Source organism: Pongo abelii, chromosome 3 (genome assembly GCF_028885655.2).
Source record: "Pongo abelii isolate AG06213 chromosome 3, NHGRI_mPonAbe1-v2.0_pri, whole genome shotgun sequence".
Classification (NCBI taxonomy): domain Eukaryota; kingdom Metazoa; phylum Chordata; class Mammalia; order Primates; family Hominidae; genus Pongo; species Pongo abelii.
The window spans coordinates 142287583-142308231 of NC_071988.2; the positions used below are offsets into that span (position 1 = coordinate 142287583).

At 35.3% G+C, this 20649-nt stretch overlaps 1 protein-coding gene across 8 annotated transcripts in view; it reads right to left on the reverse strand.

Moving 5' to 3' along the window:
• The window catches only part of PRDM5 (PR/SET domain 5), a 238818-nt gene that overhangs the window by 77790 nt on the left and 140379 nt on the right, over positions 1 to 20649 (reverse strand). For 7 of the 8 annotated variants that reach the window (XM_054554414.2, XM_054554413.2, XM_054554417.2 and 4 more), the window contains 2 exons: positions 18883 to 19043; positions 14698 to 14791 (listed from right to left, as the gene is read on the reverse strand). In XM_054554414.2, the coding sequence (XP_054410389.1) occupies positions 14698 to 14791; positions 18883 to 19043 (255 nt within the window). The remainder of the gene's footprint in view (positions 1 to 14697; positions 14792 to 18882; positions 19044 to 20649) is intronic. The other variant, XM_063723623.1, reaches the window with a different exon arrangement.

The window sequence follows — 20649 nt, forward strand, 5'->3', positions numbered from 1 at the left end:
ATTAATCAAATACTGAGGAATCTCACTTAACCTAAACAAGTTAAACCCAAGGACAGCATCTTTGAAAGAAGGACAACAAAAACCTGAACTTGACATTACTCCTTGAATATTTTAGAGATCCTCTACTTTTAAAAGCTTAACAGAGTTCACAGTTGTAAGAAAGTGGGCAATAAAATGTAAAAATCAAATAAGATAACCTTTACTTCTCAAAACAATTTTATCATCTGATTCAAAACAAATGGAGTCTGGTTTTCAAAATCTATTTCTTTAAACGACGCATTATTTTCCTTAAGAATCTTACAGTCACAGCATCCCTCCCTCATTTCTGAAGAGATGCCAACTCAAAGGACATGAGGTTCATTGGGAAGAAGGAAAAAAAAAAAAACGAGAGCCACGTGCTCACGAACTTTTCAGTCGGAAATCATAAAAAGCCAGATTGGGTGGATTTATTGAGGGTGAAACAAAAAGTGAATTTTACTGATGCAAATTTTTTAAAAAAAGAATACGAGATGCAGAATGAAATGAGGTGAGTTAATGAAACAAAAGTAAAAGATTCCCTACTCAGGATGCTCTTGCTTCAGCCAACCAGGAGTATAAATTACCCCCATTACATGTGACTTGTCTAAGGGAGCAAGACGACAGACAATAAAGGGTCTTGATGTGAGTGCTGGCAAAAGCAAGGGGACTGTTCCACAAACAGCAGAAAGATCTGAACAATCCAGACACTGGGCAAGTTTTCAAGGTTCCAATCCACAAACAAAAACTCTTCCATGAGTGTTCCACACTGCTACGGTAGGGAACAATTTAAGTCAAGGAAGGAGTGTTCTTAATCATTGATCTGGTTTTGTTGTTAGGGAGTCAGAATTTGGTGAGAAAATTATTAATCATTTCACCCAGTAGTTTTCTATTTTTAGGAATTTCTACCAAGGTTTTATTTAACCCAGTATTTATGAGTATAGTTGGTGAACCGTGGTCATGGAGTAACTAAGCAGTTAAACCTTAGGTGCCTGCACAAAGAGGAGTTTCCTATAAATAGTGCCAGCAAGGAAGTATCAAGAGTATGTAACGCTGAGTAGCAAGAACCCATAAAATTATTCTCTCTCCCATAAAACTAGAGAAGATATAAAACCTTCCCCAGCCTAGAAGCATAGTGCCGATTTGCAGAAAAACAACACAGAGAGTTATTCTTGGGTGGAAAAATGGTAGCAACAGCAGAAGAAAGCACAAATTAGGGGAAATCAAATCTCCTTTTATTTTCTAAAGGAAAAATGTTGGTGATGCAAGTTTAATAGAGGTATGCTATTATCTAATAATTTACCAATAGATAAAGCTGTTCAAACAGTTGATGTAAACTGTGGCCTAGGCCGTATCCATTTTTGAGGACTCTAGTATATCAAAAAAATGAAGAAATGATAAAAATATGAACTATGTAAATGATAGTATATTTTAAATGATCTATCTTATTAGTCTCTGTGATGATATTATTAATTCATTTGATTATTGTTCACAGCATTATATTCCAGGACAAATGTCACTCTCTCACTTTTCAGTCTGTGCCCCTTAATCCAACCTGTGACAAGCTTTGACATAGCACTATAATTTTTACATTAGAAAATTAGGGCCTTTGATATTTTTGAAGAAAGAAAAAATAGATAATCATATTACTAATGAAAGCCAAAATGAATGTCTGTCTCTTAAGTTGTTAGATATACTTGTCATTAACCCAAAATCAACTGAGTAGGAGCTGAGTATAGAGAAAAAACCAGTGGAAGAAAGGGTACATTCTATTGATGTGGTTGTGGATCAGAAATTATTTAAAGTGTCAACATAACACTGAGACATCTAAAAACATGCAGTTCAAGACTTTGCTTATCAGAAAATTCCATTCAAACATTTCTTGGGGAAAACCTGAAGCTTTTGAAGTGTGATGCTAAGGAAATCATTTATTTCTATGTCAATTCTACTCAACGTTTCTGTTAACTCTTAGATTATCTGCAGGTAAGAGAATATTTGATTTGGTTTAATGTTAGCAATGAGACAGAAAATAAATATAGCAAAATAAGTTCTCTCTCAACATATGGAGGTCATCTAATTCTTATTAAAAATGTGTTAAAATGTTGTTTTAAAATGTTTACATTTTCATTTGTGTTTATAATTCAGTAATCATCTAATTTTTTAATAATTGTATTATTGCTCTATATTACTTATAATTATTTAAAGCTATTGTTTTTATAATGTTGGACAAATATTCTAAAAAGAATAAATTATTTCCTTTAAAAAAGCATTCAAGAAAAAAGAAAAACAGTGGCTAAAATCCAAATACGATCAAATAATAATATACTGATTCTTTATTTCTAAGCTGATCACAGGTATTTATCCAAAAAATTACATGTTTCCTAAGACAGTGATTTATTACTATATTCAAATAACAATGTGCAAGCAAGCCTAGAACAGAAGGGCCTACACAGCCGGTATCTATTAACACAGAAAGCTGGTTGGAACTGTAGGCAAGTAATTAACCTTCTGGCCCAGAGCTTTAAAAACCCAAAAACAGTTCCTAGAATTTCTTCCATAATTTATGAACAACTGATGGAATTCATGTCACAGTCTGTGGATTCCCTTGCTGAATTAACCTCAGCTCTCACTGACCCTAAGAAGCTATAAACCAACAGGAGACTGTGCTCTACTATTTCAGCTGACCCACAGAGTGCCATCTCTGTTGTTTCAGCATAGGAAGCCGGATGAAAAATTACAGAGCCGCCTGCCAGGCACAATCCTGAACATTCCCCTTCAATGAAGATGACAGCAACACACTGTACATGCACATTCACTCACCCTAAACCAGCCCTGTTTGACAGCAAATCCTCATCTACATTCTATAGATCATCTATATTCTGCAGCTAAAGTTTATGAAAAGATAAGCATAATGACACTGGGAATAGAGGGTCAAACAGTGTATCAAGGGAGTATGAATACCTGTGACTAAATACAGAAACAAACACATCAGCAATGTTAGCAGCAATAGCTCACAGTATCACATGCTTACATTGTGTAGGCACTATGCAAAGTTATTTATATCTTCATTTGTTCCTCAAGACAACACTATGCAGTTGGGACTTTCTTTTTCTTTTTTTTAGACAGAGTTTCACTCTATTGCCCAGGCTGGAGTGCAATGGCACGATCTCAGCTCACTGCAACCTCCACCACCTGGGTTCAAGTGATTCTCCTGCCTCAGCCTCATGAGTAGCTGGGATTACAGGTGTACACCACCATGCCCAGCTAATTTTTGTATTTTTAGTAGAGACAGGGTTTCACCACATTGGCCAGACTGGTTTTCGAACACCTGACCTCAGGTGATCCCCTGCCTCGGCCTACCAAAGTGCTGGGATTACAGGCATGAGCTACCGTACCCGGCTGGGACTATTATTATTCCATTTATCAGAGATGAGGAAACCAAGCTTCAAGGAAATTAGCCAACTCATTAATGTTCATTCAAGAAGGAAATAAATAGAATGGAGTTTGAAGCCCATAATCTGACTCCAGAATCAATACTCTGGATATAAAGGTGGCATTAAATAACAATGTATTACAAATACTAATTTTACGGTAGTAAAGTTTCTCCATAGCTGGAGTTAAGTTCTCAGTTGACCATAGGTAACAAACTGTAGTTTCTATGTTAAAGTTATCTTCAATTGGTTGATAGATCAACAAGAAAATATTGTCAAACATGATGAAAGGAGTGTATGTAGTTCTATGGTATGTTCGAGAGTAACAGCAGGGGTCAGGGGGTATGTCAAAGAATAAGAAATAAAAATATCAGCAATGTGATATATTGGAAAAAGTTTAAGCCTCAGTTTAGTTCTAGCTGAACCACATACAAGTTTTATGACCTTAGGCAAATCATTGCACTTTGCTTGGCATTATTTCAAATAAGAGGCTTGAACTAGATTTCTGAAACTCCTTTCTATTCTAAAGTCAAGAATATTATTTTTTTATTCTAAAAAAGCAGATGCCTTGTGCACACTTGACACATTCTCATTCTAATTACCAAACTGTGCAGAATGAATGGACTTTAGAAGCTGGATACAAGATTTATGAAAAATAACATTTTCAAAGTTAATGGAAAAAACAAAGTCTTGTCAGACTACAGAATGGTGGTAATGGGAATAAGGGGGGAGAAGGAGGATGCAGAGCGGAACGAAGGGGAAGCAAGGATACAACCAGTTGGTTATTTAAGGTAGTGAAGGATAAAATCAATCATAAAATGAAGGAATTGAAGAATGCTTTTAATTTTAGACACTATCAACAAAAAATAAAAACATAAATACTAAAGTTCCTCCCACAACTAACAGGTAATAATCCAATAGCTAATTTATCACTGTCTTGTAGAATGACCATTAGTCATAAGCCAATTAACAAAAACACTTGTTTTAAAAAAATTAATATGTATGAAGGAGACTGCCTTTAATGTTCCATAAAAGAATACTGTCACTGTACTGGACAGGAAATGTTGAAAAACACCAACTGGCAAATTGGAAGGAAAAACCAGAAACTGGAGTCTTATTTCCTCTTCATAAAACTGAGTGTTATTTGATATGATAAGAGATTTGATTTCCCAAATTATTGATGGACAGTTTGAATACTATAAAAACAAAGTTAAACTGACACCTTCAGGCATACTTGGTATGGGATAAAAGACTAACTCCATAAAAATCTCATCACACTGCAGTATATTCAAAGGTCGAACTGCCAATTAGTAACCATTTCCTAGAAATAAAAAAAGGGAAATTTAGTAAATATAATTTAATCATTATTTCCTCTGTATGTTACTGCCCACTATAAAGCTGACTAGGAGAAAATGAACAAGTGAATGTGTGATATGGTTTGGCTGCGTCCTCACCCAAATCACAAATTGTAGCTCCCATAATTCCCACGTGTCATGGGAGGGACCTGGTGGGAAATAATTGAATCACAGGGTGATATTTGCTGTGCTGTTCTTGCAATAGTGAACGAGTGTCACAAAATCTGATGGCTTTATAAAGGGGAGTTCCCCTGCACATGCTCTGTTGCCTGCCGCCATGTAAAACGTGACTTTGCTCCTCCTTTGCCTTCTGCCATGATTGTGAGGCCTCCCCAGCTATGTGGAACTGTGAGTCCGTTAAACCTCTTTCCTCTATAAGTTACCCAGTCTTGGGTATATCTTTAATAGCAGGGTGAGAACAGACTAAAACAATGTGAAAAGATCAATCAATAAATAAAAGCATCATTTGGCTCTAAAGCATAAAAATTTCACAGTACTGAAATGATATAAGACTTTTATTTCCTCATCTTTTATACTGGGGGACTTATAGAATTTCTGTAATTCTTGTGGTAATTATAATAGCTATATAGAAAAAAAAAGAGATAACTTAAAACAGAATTTGAAGTCAAAAGACTTGTGTTTTATTACCTTGATAGTGATTAGGTCATTTGCTTCTCTGAATCTGTGCTTCCTCATCTAGAAAATGAGAATGGTCCTAGAAATGGCTGAATCCTTTCAACGGCCGTGAAGGGATTAATTTAGATACTATATTTGAGAGAACGTTCCTCTTCCAACAAATTTAAAGATTAAAGAGGTGAGTCTGATTTGCCCTGTCCTTCAGCTTAAAATCTAGTCATGGGAAACTGATAAGCAAAGTACAGTGTAATATAGTTGAAAAGAGGTATTTATATATAATAAACAATGAGAGCCCCCAGATCTCTGCTAGATGAGATTTGCTACACAACTGCAAAAGACTATAATGTACTACACAATTGTTTGTAATTATTCCAGCTCCAATAGCACAGACTCGCCCTTGTCAAACAAAACAGATAGGGTATTTGTCAGGACCAATTTCCTCTACGTTCTTTCTAATGAGAAACTTTAAAAACTAGGAAACTCCAAGCTGAAATCAAACAGTAAGTTTGGTGCTGATTGACCACATGTTGTTCTTTATTCCCTCATTTAAGCACTGTAACTTTATGGGCACTAGTGAGTTAGATCTTGAACCATGTTATTAATGATCATTTGCTATACAGTTTGTTTTCCCACCAATTACATGACAAAGCAACAGGATAAAAAATGGAAAGGGAAGCAAATGTGGGTGGGCCCAGCTCATAGATTGGGAAGTGTAGCATTTTCTTCTTTAATGCCAGCACTTCTCAAAGTGAATGTTACGGACTTTTGTATGTAGTATATGAAAAAATAATTTTATGGTCAATTAAATTTGTATTCAAATCTGGAACTTCTCACTCTGAACCCATGCATCCTTTTTACTATCAAACAGGTACTGCAACCCACTTGTAAGTTATTTTATCTATTGAACAAGCATTCACAAGTTCTCCTTCTAAGCCAGACAGTGCACTGAATGGTAAAAAGTATCAGTTATGGGCATGGCCCTAAGAAAACTGAGGACCCACAGACTACTGAAGATGGCCACAGGTGCAGGCAATCAGAAGTGGGCTGTGCTGAGGAGAGTAAAGGAGCATGGATATGCTGACCTAACAAGGCAGGGGTAGGGGACAGGTCAGGGAACACGTCAAGGAGAAAGTAACATGTAATTGGAGACTGGAGAAAAGCGAAAGAAGGCCAGTAAGCAGCCTGGAATGTAAACAGTGAGGGGTCGGTAGTTGATAAGTCTCATGAGAAAAGTCTAGGGCATTCATTTTGTACAAGGCAAGGGGAAGCCACTGAAAGGTTTTAAGTAGGATAATAAAATGACACAGTGAGCCTTTTTATCAATTCTTTAAACCTTCTTTTCTAAGGCTTACAAATACTTTCCAGTGCATTTCAAAGAAAATGTCTGAAAAACCCATGAGAACAGCAAATTTTGTGGGATTTCTTTTTCAAGGAGATGAATCTAGCATCCTCAAGAAGGATGAAGCATGAAATAACGACATTCAGCTTCTTCAGAAGACTGCTTCTCTAAGCAGTATAACTGAAAGAAAACAAAAACAAAACAAAAAAACATCTGTTTATATTTAGGGAATAGAAGTCTTCCTGTTGAAAGAATCAGGCTCTGGTGGAGATGTGCACAAGACTTAAGCTGTGAAGCTAGATGTTAAAGGAACAATTCTCTGGTCCACTTAAGTGGCAGCTGCATCTACACGGTTGCTCTCATTGGAATAAAACATCCCTATTTATTTATTTATTTATTTTTTATTTTTTGAGGTGGAGTCTCGTTCTGTCACCCAGGCTGGAGTGCAGTGGCGTGATCTTGGTTCACTGCAACCTCCGCCTTCCAGGTCCAAGCGATTCTCCCACCTCAGCCTCCCAAGTAGCTGGGATTACAGGCACCCATCACCACGGCTAATTTTTGTATTTTTAGTAGAGACGGGGTTTTGCCACGTTGGCCAGGCTGGTCTCAAACTCCTGACCTCAGGTGATCTGCCCACCTCAACTTCCCAAAGTGCTGAGATTACAGGCATGAGCCACTGCACCCGACCCCTATTTATTTTTAAATATGAAAATTTCAAACATGAGGAAATGTTGAAAGAATAGTACAGTGAACACTGTATAAACTCACTTAGGTTTAATATTCATTAACATTTCACCAAATTTGCTTTCTCCTTCTCATTTCTCTTTTTTAACATGTATTTTTATATGCACTTCTTCCTGGTCCATTTGAGAACAAGATGCAGAGAAGTTTCACACCTAAGTATTTTAGCACAAATCTTATAATAACAGTTACCTGCACAATCATGATATACACACTAAATATTTGTATTATTCAAGAGAAATTATTATAAAAATTAGAAAACAGAAAATCATAAAGAAAATTAAAACTAACCATATTTATAACATATAGAAATAAAAGCAGTTAATAATTTAGTAGATAACTTTTCAATCTTTTAAATACAAATGCTTTATTCTTACAAAAATATATCCTTGTTTTTGTAACTTATCTTTCTCATTTCTTTTCATGTTAATTAGTATATATCCATATCACTTTTATTACCTATATAATATTCCAATTTATGGATATACCATAAATTATGAGTTCTTTTAATGTTAAATATGTAGGATCTTTTCCAATTTTTTGCCATTATAAACAGTTTTTCAAGGGACATAACAATGTTCTTTTTATAAAACAAACATTATTGCCCATAACCTCTTTTCAGACTTAGGAATCAAGCATACTTTGGATTTATGCCTAATAAATAAGGCAATATAAATATTAAAAGCCTAGGATAAGTTTTTATATGGCAAGGAGAACAATTTATTAAGCGTATTTCGGAGGTTACTATGGTTTAATTTCAAGGAAAAAATTGGTGGGACATACACAGTTCAGAATTTTAAATACCACCAAAAATATTTTTTCAACTGAGTTATCATTTAAACATGTATTAAAAAGAATGCTTAGCCTTCTTTTAAAAAAAGTCTTAGTTAATCAGGAACATAGCCATCTAAAATGCATTTTCCCCAAATTATATATATTAAGAAAATTCCATGATTTTAAGTATGCCAAACACCATGATATTAAGTTAATTCCTTATCAATAGTCAACCAAGATTATATCTACAAAACTAAGTTATGAAAATTTCAGTATGTTCAGCAATTTAAGATCTTGATAAAGCTGGAAGAAATAAAAGGGAAAGGTATTGAACATGAAAATTCTCAATATGATGCCCTGTAAATAAACCTAAGAAGAAAAGTAGAAAATAATATAAGAGGTTATATCATTCAGTAAAGGCTTGCCACGGTATATGAATAAACACAATTCATTTAACTTTGGAAAAGTACTGTTAACAAGGAGTGATATTATAGAAGAATTTTAGAAATTATACTTATGACAATGAACTGGCCATCTACTATGAACTAGCACTGAGTATTTTACATACATGATTTCATTCATTCTTCACAAAAAAGTACAATGTAAAATGGGACTTAGAGACACGAAGAAATTAGCTCAAAAGTATATGACTAGCTAGTGGCGGGGGGCTAGAGTTTGAACTCAAGCCAGCTGTCCCAAAGCCCCTGCTGTTTCCATTATGCAAGACTGACTCCTATGGCAGAGGAGGGTATAATAGGAAACACCCTGAGACCTGTTTCTACTAATCACGGCAACTCTCTAGGTGGGAAAAGTTATTTAATCTCATGAGAACTCAGAGTCCCCTGAACCCTGACTACAAAATTTCAAATATCAGCAAAAACCTTACTGATAGGATGATCTTTTATCAAATTTCTATCTTTTGCTATCTGCAGGCAAGTTTTGGAGTTGAGTTCTAGGCTATATCTACAAGTAAGCCCAAATTTAGAAAGCCTTAATGTTTTTCTATTTACAGTCATAAACATAATAATATCAGCCCAACAGTGAACAGTTCCTATGCAAAAGTAGAGTCAAAGTTGGCAGACCTACTCATCAACTGACTTTTGCAGCAAAGGCAATGCCAATGGACATTAACGTTGCAGCGGCGGCAGCAGCAGTGGCAAAAGCTTGAAAATTTATTATCAAGAATGCCGCAGCAATAGTTGGAAGCAATACCAGTCTGGGAAATCCATAGAGAAATGGCCCCAGTTAAACAGAATGGCCTCTGTCAGCTGGGCTCTTATTTACACGAGCCGAAACATATTTCACACGAATTGCTTTTCCCTAGGTATTTATCATTGGCCAGGGGGCCCTTCAAGAGTATTTGTTCCCTAAATATGGCCTGAGTACTCCTGGGAATCACCAAGAGTCTTTACAAGGTCTGCAAGGTCAAAACTACTTTCATAATATTACTATTACGTTATTTGTCTTTTTCACCATGTTGACATTCACACTGATGGTATAAAAGTAATGGTGAGTAAAACTGGTAACTGCTAGTGACCTCAATTTGTAATACTAGTCACTGTAGCCTTCACAGCCACAAAACCACAGTAGATATAAATGGCAGTTTCACTTGAGAACATCTGTGATAAAGTAAAACATATTAATTTTATTAAGTTCTAACCTTTGTGTATAATCTTTTTAATATTTGGAAATTAAGCTGAAAGCACTTGTAACACATGCTGATGTATGAAAGTTGTCTCAAGGAAAAGCACTTGTGTGATTGAGTTGCAAGCTGACCCGGCAGTTTTTTTCATGGAACATCATTTTTATATGAAACAAAATGACTGATAGACAAATTATGGTTATTAAACATTTTGTGAACATTTGTTCTTTGCGTATAAAAGAAGTGAGCCTGTCATTGAAAAAAAATAAAGAAAAAAGGAAATGATACGAATTGTTAGGAAATATAGGAATTATAGCAGTCAAACAAAATTTAGAATGCTCCCAAGGGCTTGAAGGCTTCTGAATATTTAGGCTATTTAATGAGATCAGCTATGATATTAACATATCATCCCCAGAATTAGATAAAACGTTCTTCCTCTAAGTAAAGTAAAACATAAAAGATCTGCATAACTTAGTGAGCCAATATTTTCCAAATTACCTGTAACATGATGATGTTACAGAATCATGCATGGGTAAAAGATCATTCGAAGTGCAACACAGTCCAACTGATTTTACTGTCACAGTATAGGCAAAGCTCACTGAGATAATTTTAGGTTCCACACAACAATAAGCCTTTAAAAACACTAGCCCTTTTTGAGTTTTCGTGTAGTAATAATGTCCAAGGTAATATCATCCACTGTAAAAACATCCAAAATTATCTGACAACTATTAAAATGCTTTCCCCTTCTAACTACATATCTGTGAGGCCAGATTTTCTTCAAATTCTGCAATCAAAAGAACATATTGCAGCAGGATGAGTGAAGAAACAGATACGAGAATCCAGCTGTCTCCTCTTAAACCAGACAGACTTTCAGAAATGTAAAACAACTTCTCTTTTCACACTAAATGATTTCTAGTTTAGCAAATGCAGGTATTTTCTATAAAAATATGTATGCTAATATGTAATGGGTAATATTGTTATTTTTAGTAAGTTAACAAGTAAACATTTTTAAATTTTCTAATATGGTAAACAGCTTTAATTTCTAATATGGCAAACAGTTATAGATATAACCCACATAAACAAAAGCTTTCCAGAATCCTCGATTATTTTTAAGAATGGTATGGAGTGATGAGGCCACAACATGAGCATCACTGATCCAAAGAACACTGCTCCACAGAGCAGCTATCCTCTCCTGACTGTCCCCACCCTGCCTTCACTCATGGTCCTCGCCACTTCATTGTGTCCTCCCTAAATAATGTACAACTAAATACTTCTTGACGAATAGGTCACGACCGTCACCTTGATCACGTGATAGCACACCTATAAATTGCTACACCTAGCACTGAAAAACAGCTGAATAAAACCAGGTGACTTCATAAGGAAAAGTAACACAGGGAGAAGAAAACACTGAATTTACAGAATCAAAACATTCGGAGCTCTGCTGTCATACTAGTGAAATAACCGCATAAAACCATGTGATTACTGAACCAGGCTGTAGCCTGGGAGGGCAAATGGATGCTTATCATTTGAGGGACAGGACAAAGCAAATAAAAGGGAAGTGAGAGCATCATTTGTCCATACAGGAAACCAAATTTGTGCCAGGTCTGTTATGGAGGCCCAGATGCCAGCCACCACCCACTTCCAACACAACCCCAGCCACACTGCTAGACAGTGGTCACTGAGGGCATAGGCTTGACATCAGAATAACCCAAAGAAGAACTATAAAATGAGAAAGTATAGTAAGTTTTATTTTAAACAGAAAAATCTGGTTATAAGTAAATAACTAGATAGACAATTAGAATTACAGTTTCTGTGTGGACATACAAACACATACACCACTTTCTCCTTCTCTGTCTTTCTCTCTCTCTTTCTATACATATATATGTGTGAGTGTGTGTGTGTGTGTGTGTGTGTATGTACATACATATATATATATATACACAAACACATATATATAATTTCTTTATCTATCAAATTGTATGTGTTGGTTCATTGCGCCTTACCACTGCTGTCTGAATTTAGATGACCAGTTCTCTTGATCAGAAGCCAAATTTAATAAGCCAGAATCTGTACAACAATTTGGCCCAGACTCATGTACACAATAAATAACCAAATGATACATAAAGTGATTTGGAGTGTAGAATATATTTTAAATTATACATAATATAGAATATAAGACAACAAAAACCATGACATGTATTTAATAATTTTATCAGAGAGAATTCTTAGAACTCTAAAAACCCTCTTATTATTGTAATTTTATGGAGGATAATAATAATTAAAATTTTAGGAGCAATTACTAGTGTAAGTGCTTTATTCTTCTCCACTGCCTAGCCATACTATCAGTAAAATAAAATGTAGGCATACAATATCCTCAAGGATGGAATTATTTTGAATAATCAAGGGTTCTACTGGATTGGGTTCATCTTTTCTGTGCTGGTAGCTATGTCTTAATGCATTCTGAACAATGTAAGTCCCCGCCTTTTAAAAACACACTATACCAAACATAACACAATTACATCATGTCTTGGGGCATTATCATAAACTGACTATTCTGATATGTACATATAATACATGTTTCCCATTCTCTACTTGCCCTCCTCTCATACACAAATTATATGTACATGCACACTAATACAGCATGATATTTGCTAAGCAAACTAAGTCTAAGTATGGCACAAAGATATCGTCTAAGAATTACTGATATCAGAGTGAAGGGCTGTTGATTTCACCCTTGCCCTTACTCCATCCTGACTCCACACAGCCACAAATACACATAAAAGAGGGCTGCCCAGTGACATCAAAGATTACACCACTAGACTGCAGCTCTAGCCAGGAACTTCAAAATTCTCTGTTCCCTCTTCATTAGTTCCTTACTTATGTACCATCAGTACCTGGTGCCACTGGCCGTTGGCACAATTTTAAGTACACCTGCCCTCAACATGGTTCTCTGCTTCTCATTCCCATGTGCTGCCCTCTGCTTTTCATTTTGGGGCTCTCTGCCTCTGCAACACTTGATCCCAAAAGGCTCACTTTCTCTAGATGACTTCTAATTAAGAAAAATCTTCCTTTTCTTCTTTAGAGCACCCATTATTCCACAGCTATCTGTTCTTGGTTATGTGTTTCATTTAAAAGTATTTAAGTACCTATTCTAAGATAACAAATACTAAGCTGACCATATGTCTTTTTTAGTCAGAAAATTAAAAATTATGCTCCAAGGGTGTCCCTTCCTTCACCTATATCTAATATTCACTGTATCGATTCTTTGGCCTACTTTAACATTTCTCCATTGATAATACAGTTATTATGCCAGACATTGAGCTAGGTACTGGGGATACAAAGGTAAAGAAAGTCATATACTATGGCCCTTGAAGAGGAAGCTTCAGCTGTATAATCCAGTCACATAGTTATCCATGTAATTAGAGTCTAGGTACTGAAAAAAGTTTTCAGACTAGCGTAAAATCATCTGGTTATCAATATTAATAGTATTCTTTCAAGTCTTTTTCAAGGGCTTATCTACATGATAGGTAGAATCCAGACAAGGTTCTTTCAAGTGTATTTAGTTGTTCATTCACCCTTCACTAACGCACGGCTTTCTTTCATTGGAGAAATTACACAGGAAGCGGTAAGAAAAGAAGGGAACAATTTTACACTGTTGGTGGGACTGTAAACTAGTTCAACCATTGTGGAAGTCAGTGTGGCAATTCCTCAGGGATCTAGAACTAGAAATACCATTTGACCCAGCCATCCCATTACTGGGTATATACCCAAAGGACTATAAATCATGCTGCTATAAAGACTATGCTATGTTTATTGCGGCTCTATTCACAATAGCAAAGACTTGGAACCAACCCAAATGTCCAACAATGATAGACTGGATTAAGAAAATGTGGCATATATACACCATGGAATACTATGCAGCCATAAAAAATGATGAGTTCATGTCCTTTGTAGGGACATGGATGAAACTGGAAATCATCGTTCTCAGTAAACTATCGCAAGAACAAAAAACCAAACACCACATATTCTCACTCATAGGTGGGAATTGAACAATGAGAACACATGGGCACAGGAAGGGGAACATCACACTCTGGGGGGAGGAATAGCATTAGGAGATATACCTAATGCTAAATGACAAGTTAATGGGTGCAGCACACCAGCACGACACATGTATACATATGTAACTAACCTGCACATTGCGCATATGTACCCTAAAACTTAAAGTATAATAATAATAAAATAAAATAAAAAATTTTAAAAAAAGCAAAAAAAAAAAAAAAAAGGAAGGGGACCTTTAGGAAGCAATCCGTGGCATAACAGATATTACATTCACATCAGCCACCCTGGTATCCAATAAAATCCTACAGCATTCAAGCAACATTCCAAGATAAAAAGGCCACATTTGACATGGGTTACAGGAGGGATTATAAATCAAGTTGATGCCCTTAACTATCTATAAAAAGTGAAACTCTTATTCTCTAATTCCGTCCATTAGAATCACATAGAAGTTAATTACAGTTATATCACAACCAAATATTAAAAACATTATTTCCACTTTAGATGTTTTACTTAGTTTAGGAAAATATACTCATTCCAAATTCTTCTAGATGAAAAAATTGGATTGTACAATGCTTTAAGAGAGAGAAAACAGCCAAGATTAATTCTTAATCTGGAAGATATTTGTATTATTACAATATTTCCTGTCTTGGAAGCATGTGATTTCTCTAAGTGGTTTTTTCACTAGTCTAATTACAATCTCCATACCTGTGTGGCTCCGGATATGAACTCTGAGTGTACCACTGCTGGCAAATTTCTGGCCACAATATGGACAGATTTTCTCCTTTTCTCCTGTATGTGTCTAAAAGGAAAGGGATAAAAAGGCTAAGGATAAATACAAAGAATTAGGTAAAGATGATTAAATGCCTCTGACAATAGTAAATCCTTATTTTCTAGGATTACATTTCATTAAAATGATTTAATTTCACAATGAGATTTTAAACAATTTATGACGGAGATTCCCATTGGCTGCAAAAATGCCTTAGAATCATGCATTAGTGTTAATTTCAGAATCGTTCTGCAGTTTACTTTTTTAAGCCCTCATGGAGCCCCAACTAAAAATGATTAAATTATACAAAACCAGTATATTCTAGCAAAACCACATAATCAAAATAGGACTATAGCTACCCTTCCCAGCTGCCAAGAAACACTTCATTTGAAGCATTTTTCACATTCTTTGTGTGTATTTAACTCTTGAGGACAGAATTAATCTTAATAAAGTCATCTATTACTTGTGTTATGATGTTTGACTAGACTGGTTTTACTGCAAAGCAAAAAGGAATATAAATCTGATTTGACCTTTAAAATCAGCAGGTGGTAACTGAGCAGTCAATTTGAAAGCATATTTCTGCCCTCAACATGCCTTTAATCTAGGCATAAACAATCACACGAGGAAAGGTGAATAAGTATAGTTAAAAGCAAGTTTCGATAAATGCTGGAGAGTTCAAAGAGAAAAGAGTGACCCCTCCCCAAAAGAGGAGGGAGACAGAGCATTTTAAACTGGCCCTACAGTCTCATTAGGAGACCAGTTTGCTCCCAACATAAAAACAGATAATTCCAGTAAATGAAGGGTCAGAGCTATTTCTCAAGTCCCAGTGTTTCTCAAACTTAAGAGATTGGAGAAAAAGGGAGGTGAAAGCAATTCCTTCAGGTATGTACACATCCTTTCTAAGACTACTTTTAGAATTTTTTTTCAATGTAACCTAAAAATTAATAAAAGTATTAATTTTATCATCTAGGTTACAATCATCTAGGTTATAATCACAAAACAGAGCTTCCAGGGCCTGTGTTTGCCTTTGTTAAGAACACATGGACACAGGAAGGGGATCATCACACTCTGGGGACTGTTGTGGGGTGGGGGGAGGGGGGAGGGATAGCATTGGGAGATATACCTAATGCTAAATGACGAGTTAGTGGGTGCAGCGCACCAGCATGGCACATGTATACATATTTAACTAACCTGCACGTTGCGCACATGTACCCTAAAACCTAAAGTATAATAATAATAATAAATTAATTAAAATAAAAATAAAAAAATTAAAAAAAGAACAAATTACTGACAAGTAGTATTTGAACTGACATAGACTAATGAAAAAAGAATAGAAAAAGGTTTTTTTAAATGACATTTCTCAGAAGAGAACACTGGCTGTCATAGAGAAAAAGGGGTGGGGCAATTACCTCATCACCTGACAACATCAAAGAACCATCACCATAGCAAAACATTTTCATCTTCCTTATTAAATTGTTAACATTAATGTAATTGACTTTGCAGCCTTATTATTTAATTTGTGAATTTGTATTTTGTATTAAAATGTGTATTTGGATATGTACTATTATATTTATAATTTTTAAAGAGCTATAAACTAAAGACCTTAGTCAGTATCAGTGTCTTTTGATTTTTTTTTCCTTGAAACAATTTATATTATACTCAAGTTTGAAAATCACAGTCGAATCAACTACCATGCTAGCCAACAACACTGTGTAAAACAAGCGTCTCCTGGATTTTGTATTGTCAAGCACTTAACTTTCCATTTTTACCACAAGCTGATATACAAAATATTTATCTTTACATTTCAGTAAGAGCCTTTACTCCCTTGGTCCACATTATGGTTCAATCTAAAGTAAAATATATAACATTTTAACTTATAACAAACCTCTCTTCTTTCCATTCCCTGACAGAAGGGGCAAAATACGCCAATTTGTCCTTCATTAGTGTAAGGTTGTTTAGAAATTATATACACATATCTATCGTTATAGCACTGAATTATTCCAAACAGGTAATTACTAATTTATTTGTAATTTATTTATAAAATCACAGCATTTCTTTTGCTGCTATGTATTTCATTGTTCATGTATATGACTGCCATTGGTTCCAAACTGAAGAAGTTCCAAACTAAAGGATATTAGGGTTATATTAATGAAAAAAATTAAAATATTCCTTTCATTTAACTCAAAAATATATCTATTATTAGGTTCCAATTTTGGTTAGCTAGTTTCAAAAGACATTAAAGGTATAATACTAAACTACCTTAAATATGAACAAGAAAGCATGGAAACAGCTCACTTTAAGAATACTGAATAAATTTATGAGATTAAAATGAGCAATACACTACAAATATACTGTCTGACTATTATTGCAGACAAAGTAATCTCTCTTGAAAGCTCACTATACTTTTCCTTTATTTCTTGAAAGTCAACAAAAAATGTGTTAAATTCATGCAAAAAGTAATTCAAGCAAAGAAAGTTGAAAGACTAGTTTATTCAGAGAGCTAAAAAAAACCAGATAATATCATTATTACTCAGCATTAAAAATACAGGAACCCATATACTCTAGATGTGATTATTGTACACTGAATACTTGTATCAAAATATAATATCTCAGGCTGGGCACAGTGGCTTATGCCTATAATCCCAGAACTTTGGGAACCCAAGGCGGGCACATCACTTGAGGTCAAGAGTTCAAGACCTGCCTGGCCAGCATGGTGAAACTCCATCTCTACTAAAAATACAAAAAATTAGCTAGGCATGGTAGCAGGCACCTATAATCCCAGCCACTTGGGAGGTTGAGGCTCAAGAATTGCTTGAACCCAGGAGGCACAGGTTGCGGAGAGCCGAGACGGCACCACTGCATCCCAGCCTGGGTGACAGAGTGAGACTCTGACTTAAACAAACAAACAAACTATATATATATATATATAAATATAAATATCTCCTGTATATAACTATATCTACTATATACCCATAAAAATTAAATATTAAAAAAATACAGGAAAAGAAAGTTACTCAATTCAATCCTTTTGAAACAGTTGTATTAAAGATAGGTAAGATAGATACTGAAGCAGGAGTTATTTCTTCACATTCATTTAGTATCACATACTAATGGCAGAAAACTACCATACTTCATGGTTCCTTCTAAAGTTAACACTGCCTGAGTGCAGTGGCTCATGCCTGTAATTTCAGCACTTTCAAAGGAGGATAGCTTGAGCCCAGGAGTTCAAGACCATCCTGGGCAACATAGCAAGACCCTGTTTCTACAAAAATTTAAAAAAATTAGCTGGGCATGGTGAGACATGACTAGTCTCAGCTACTCGGGAGGTTTCAACAGGAGGATCACTTGAGCCCAGGTGTTCAAGGATACAGTAAGCTATGATGACACCACTGCACTACAGCCTGGGCAACAGAGCGAGACTCCGTCTCCAAAATAAGGAAAAAAGTCAACATTAAAACCTTTAAGTGTATTTGTTACAATACAAATTTTACTATTTAAAACATATACTTTAAAATGCATTATTGAGCAAGTAAAAAATAAACTTGATTCCCTTGAGGTAATGACCCAAGTAGCAGAAGACACACACACAAAAATCTCCAAATCACTATATGAACATTTTCTTTGAGTTAAGCAAATATTTATCGAGTCCTCATTCTGTACCAGAAACTTCCCTATGCTCTAGAGAGGTAAAGATCAAAGCCTATCCCAATAACAAAAGGGCTCAGTCTATTAACTTGCCAATAAACATAAGAATTCACTTTGAAATATGAAATTATTAAAGTACTACTCATATTTCTTAGAAAGAAACAGCCTACATTAATTCAAAAATATATAAAAATTGATAAGCTCCTGCTCATTGAGTACTTTTTAGAAGCCACCTATCAGCAAAGCTATGGGTTATGAAGAGTCTACATCTAACTCAGGTTCTCATTCATGGAAAAAAATAGGTCTATCCTAAAGATGAAGAAAGTGAACATTGTCTGAAGAGCTGATATAAATCATGCATTTGTCTTTTTGAGTAAATATTTTGATAGATTAATATATAATTATCACGTTAGTTAACATATATACCCATACTGCTTAAATACGTAATCTGTTCAAACTAAGGGAAGACTTCCACTTACTTTCTTATGACTTCTAAGCACTGAAGGTGTAACAAAGGCCTTATTACATAGCTCACACCTATACTTCTTGTGTCTTTCATGAACCACCTGGACATGAACATTTAATGTATCCTTCCTCTTAAAGGTAGCATCGCAGTGATGGCACTTGAAAGTCCTCTCACCTTAGAAACAAAGAGAAACATTTAAGAAGCAATAGCAGGGTCCTATTAATTTCCTCCCACGTATGCCAGACTTAGTTGCTTTCTCCAAAATGTTGGCTTTGTAGCTCTAAGAATGTAACTTATTATTTTTTACAACAAATTCCAGTTCCATTACTTGCTAATTCACTGTGTGACCAGGCAGAAGTCCTTTCATCTTACATCTTCAGTCTTCTCAACTGGAAAATGTGGGGACTGAATTAGCAAAATTCTCAAAGTTACCATGAACATTTTTGAAAAGTACGTACTTCTACAGCAGGGGCTGGGATTTGAGGTAAATAGACTCCAGTGACACAAGGCCTCTGTCAAGCAAGGTGAGTTGCCTTTGGGCCCCTCCCAAAGTCCCCTCAAATCCCACCACTGTCCCTATAACCTCCTGTGAATAGATAATAGGCAGAACTGGATCGTAGGTAGAGAGCTGAGGAGGAAAGCCTCTGAGGGTAGAGGGTGTGCATCAGAGCTCAGGCCCTCACATTCTGGGAGAGGGAAAGGGTTACAATGCCCCTGCTTCCTGAACTGGAGGCTCCCTGATTCAGCCCTTGGGCAGTTGTAAAAAGTCTCCAAGGCTTTGAGGGATGGGGGTCTTTCAGAGAGGAATTAAATTGGGATAGGAGGATGAAGACTAGCAGCCACCCTGGGTATTTCACTTTCTTCTCATTATCCAGCCTAGGGCTGAGGGGAAAACAACCTCAGAAACCATATGTAGAAATCTTACGGTACTTTCTAACTTTCATATAATGCTATTTTTATAGTTCTTCTTAACACATAGGCCTAAGTTTTAGTGGCCATTTTAAATACAATTTCAGCAATGAATGTGTGCAATTAGAACACAATGTTTAATAACAATACAGTATAAAATGTATGTAGTATGTGACTATATAAATAAGACAGACTAGTATTTGAATATAATTTCCCTTTTCAGAAAACAATCATATTAGCATAGATTCCCATATCGTATTGATAACAAGGCAAAATGAAGAATAATTAAATTTCTATATCTAAATAAGAGATTATCTCAATTTAAGCCAAGCTCTTCTAAATTCCTTCCATCATAACTAGCACTAAATTTAGAAATGTGAAGACTCTATTATTTCTTCACATGAAAGGAAGGAAGAAAGGAAGGAAGGGAGGGAGGGACAAAAAGAAGGAGAAAAGGAAAAGAAAAATTACCTTCTCTTTGTCTTTCTAAATAGAATTATCCCTCTCTAACTTAAAGTCTCTTAGAGTCCTTTTGAAATTTAATGTCTGAAACGAAGTCACATCCATACAATGCATGAACTATGTGGATTCTGAGAGTTTGGTTTTTTGTGTGTTTTTGTTGCAAAGTATTATTCTTATACACTATCTTTATTCTTTTCGTTTTATTTAAACACTCTGTTTGTATAAGATGTATAATCAGTGATAGCATAAGGAAATATCAATTGATATAAGACTGTAAACATTAATGTTAATATCAAATCTATTCAGATACTGAAAGAGATTTTTTAAAAAAACCTCTAAGATTGCTCCTATCAAAGCATTTTCATTAAACTATCAAGTGAATAAAAATATTGGTCCCTGTACAAAATCT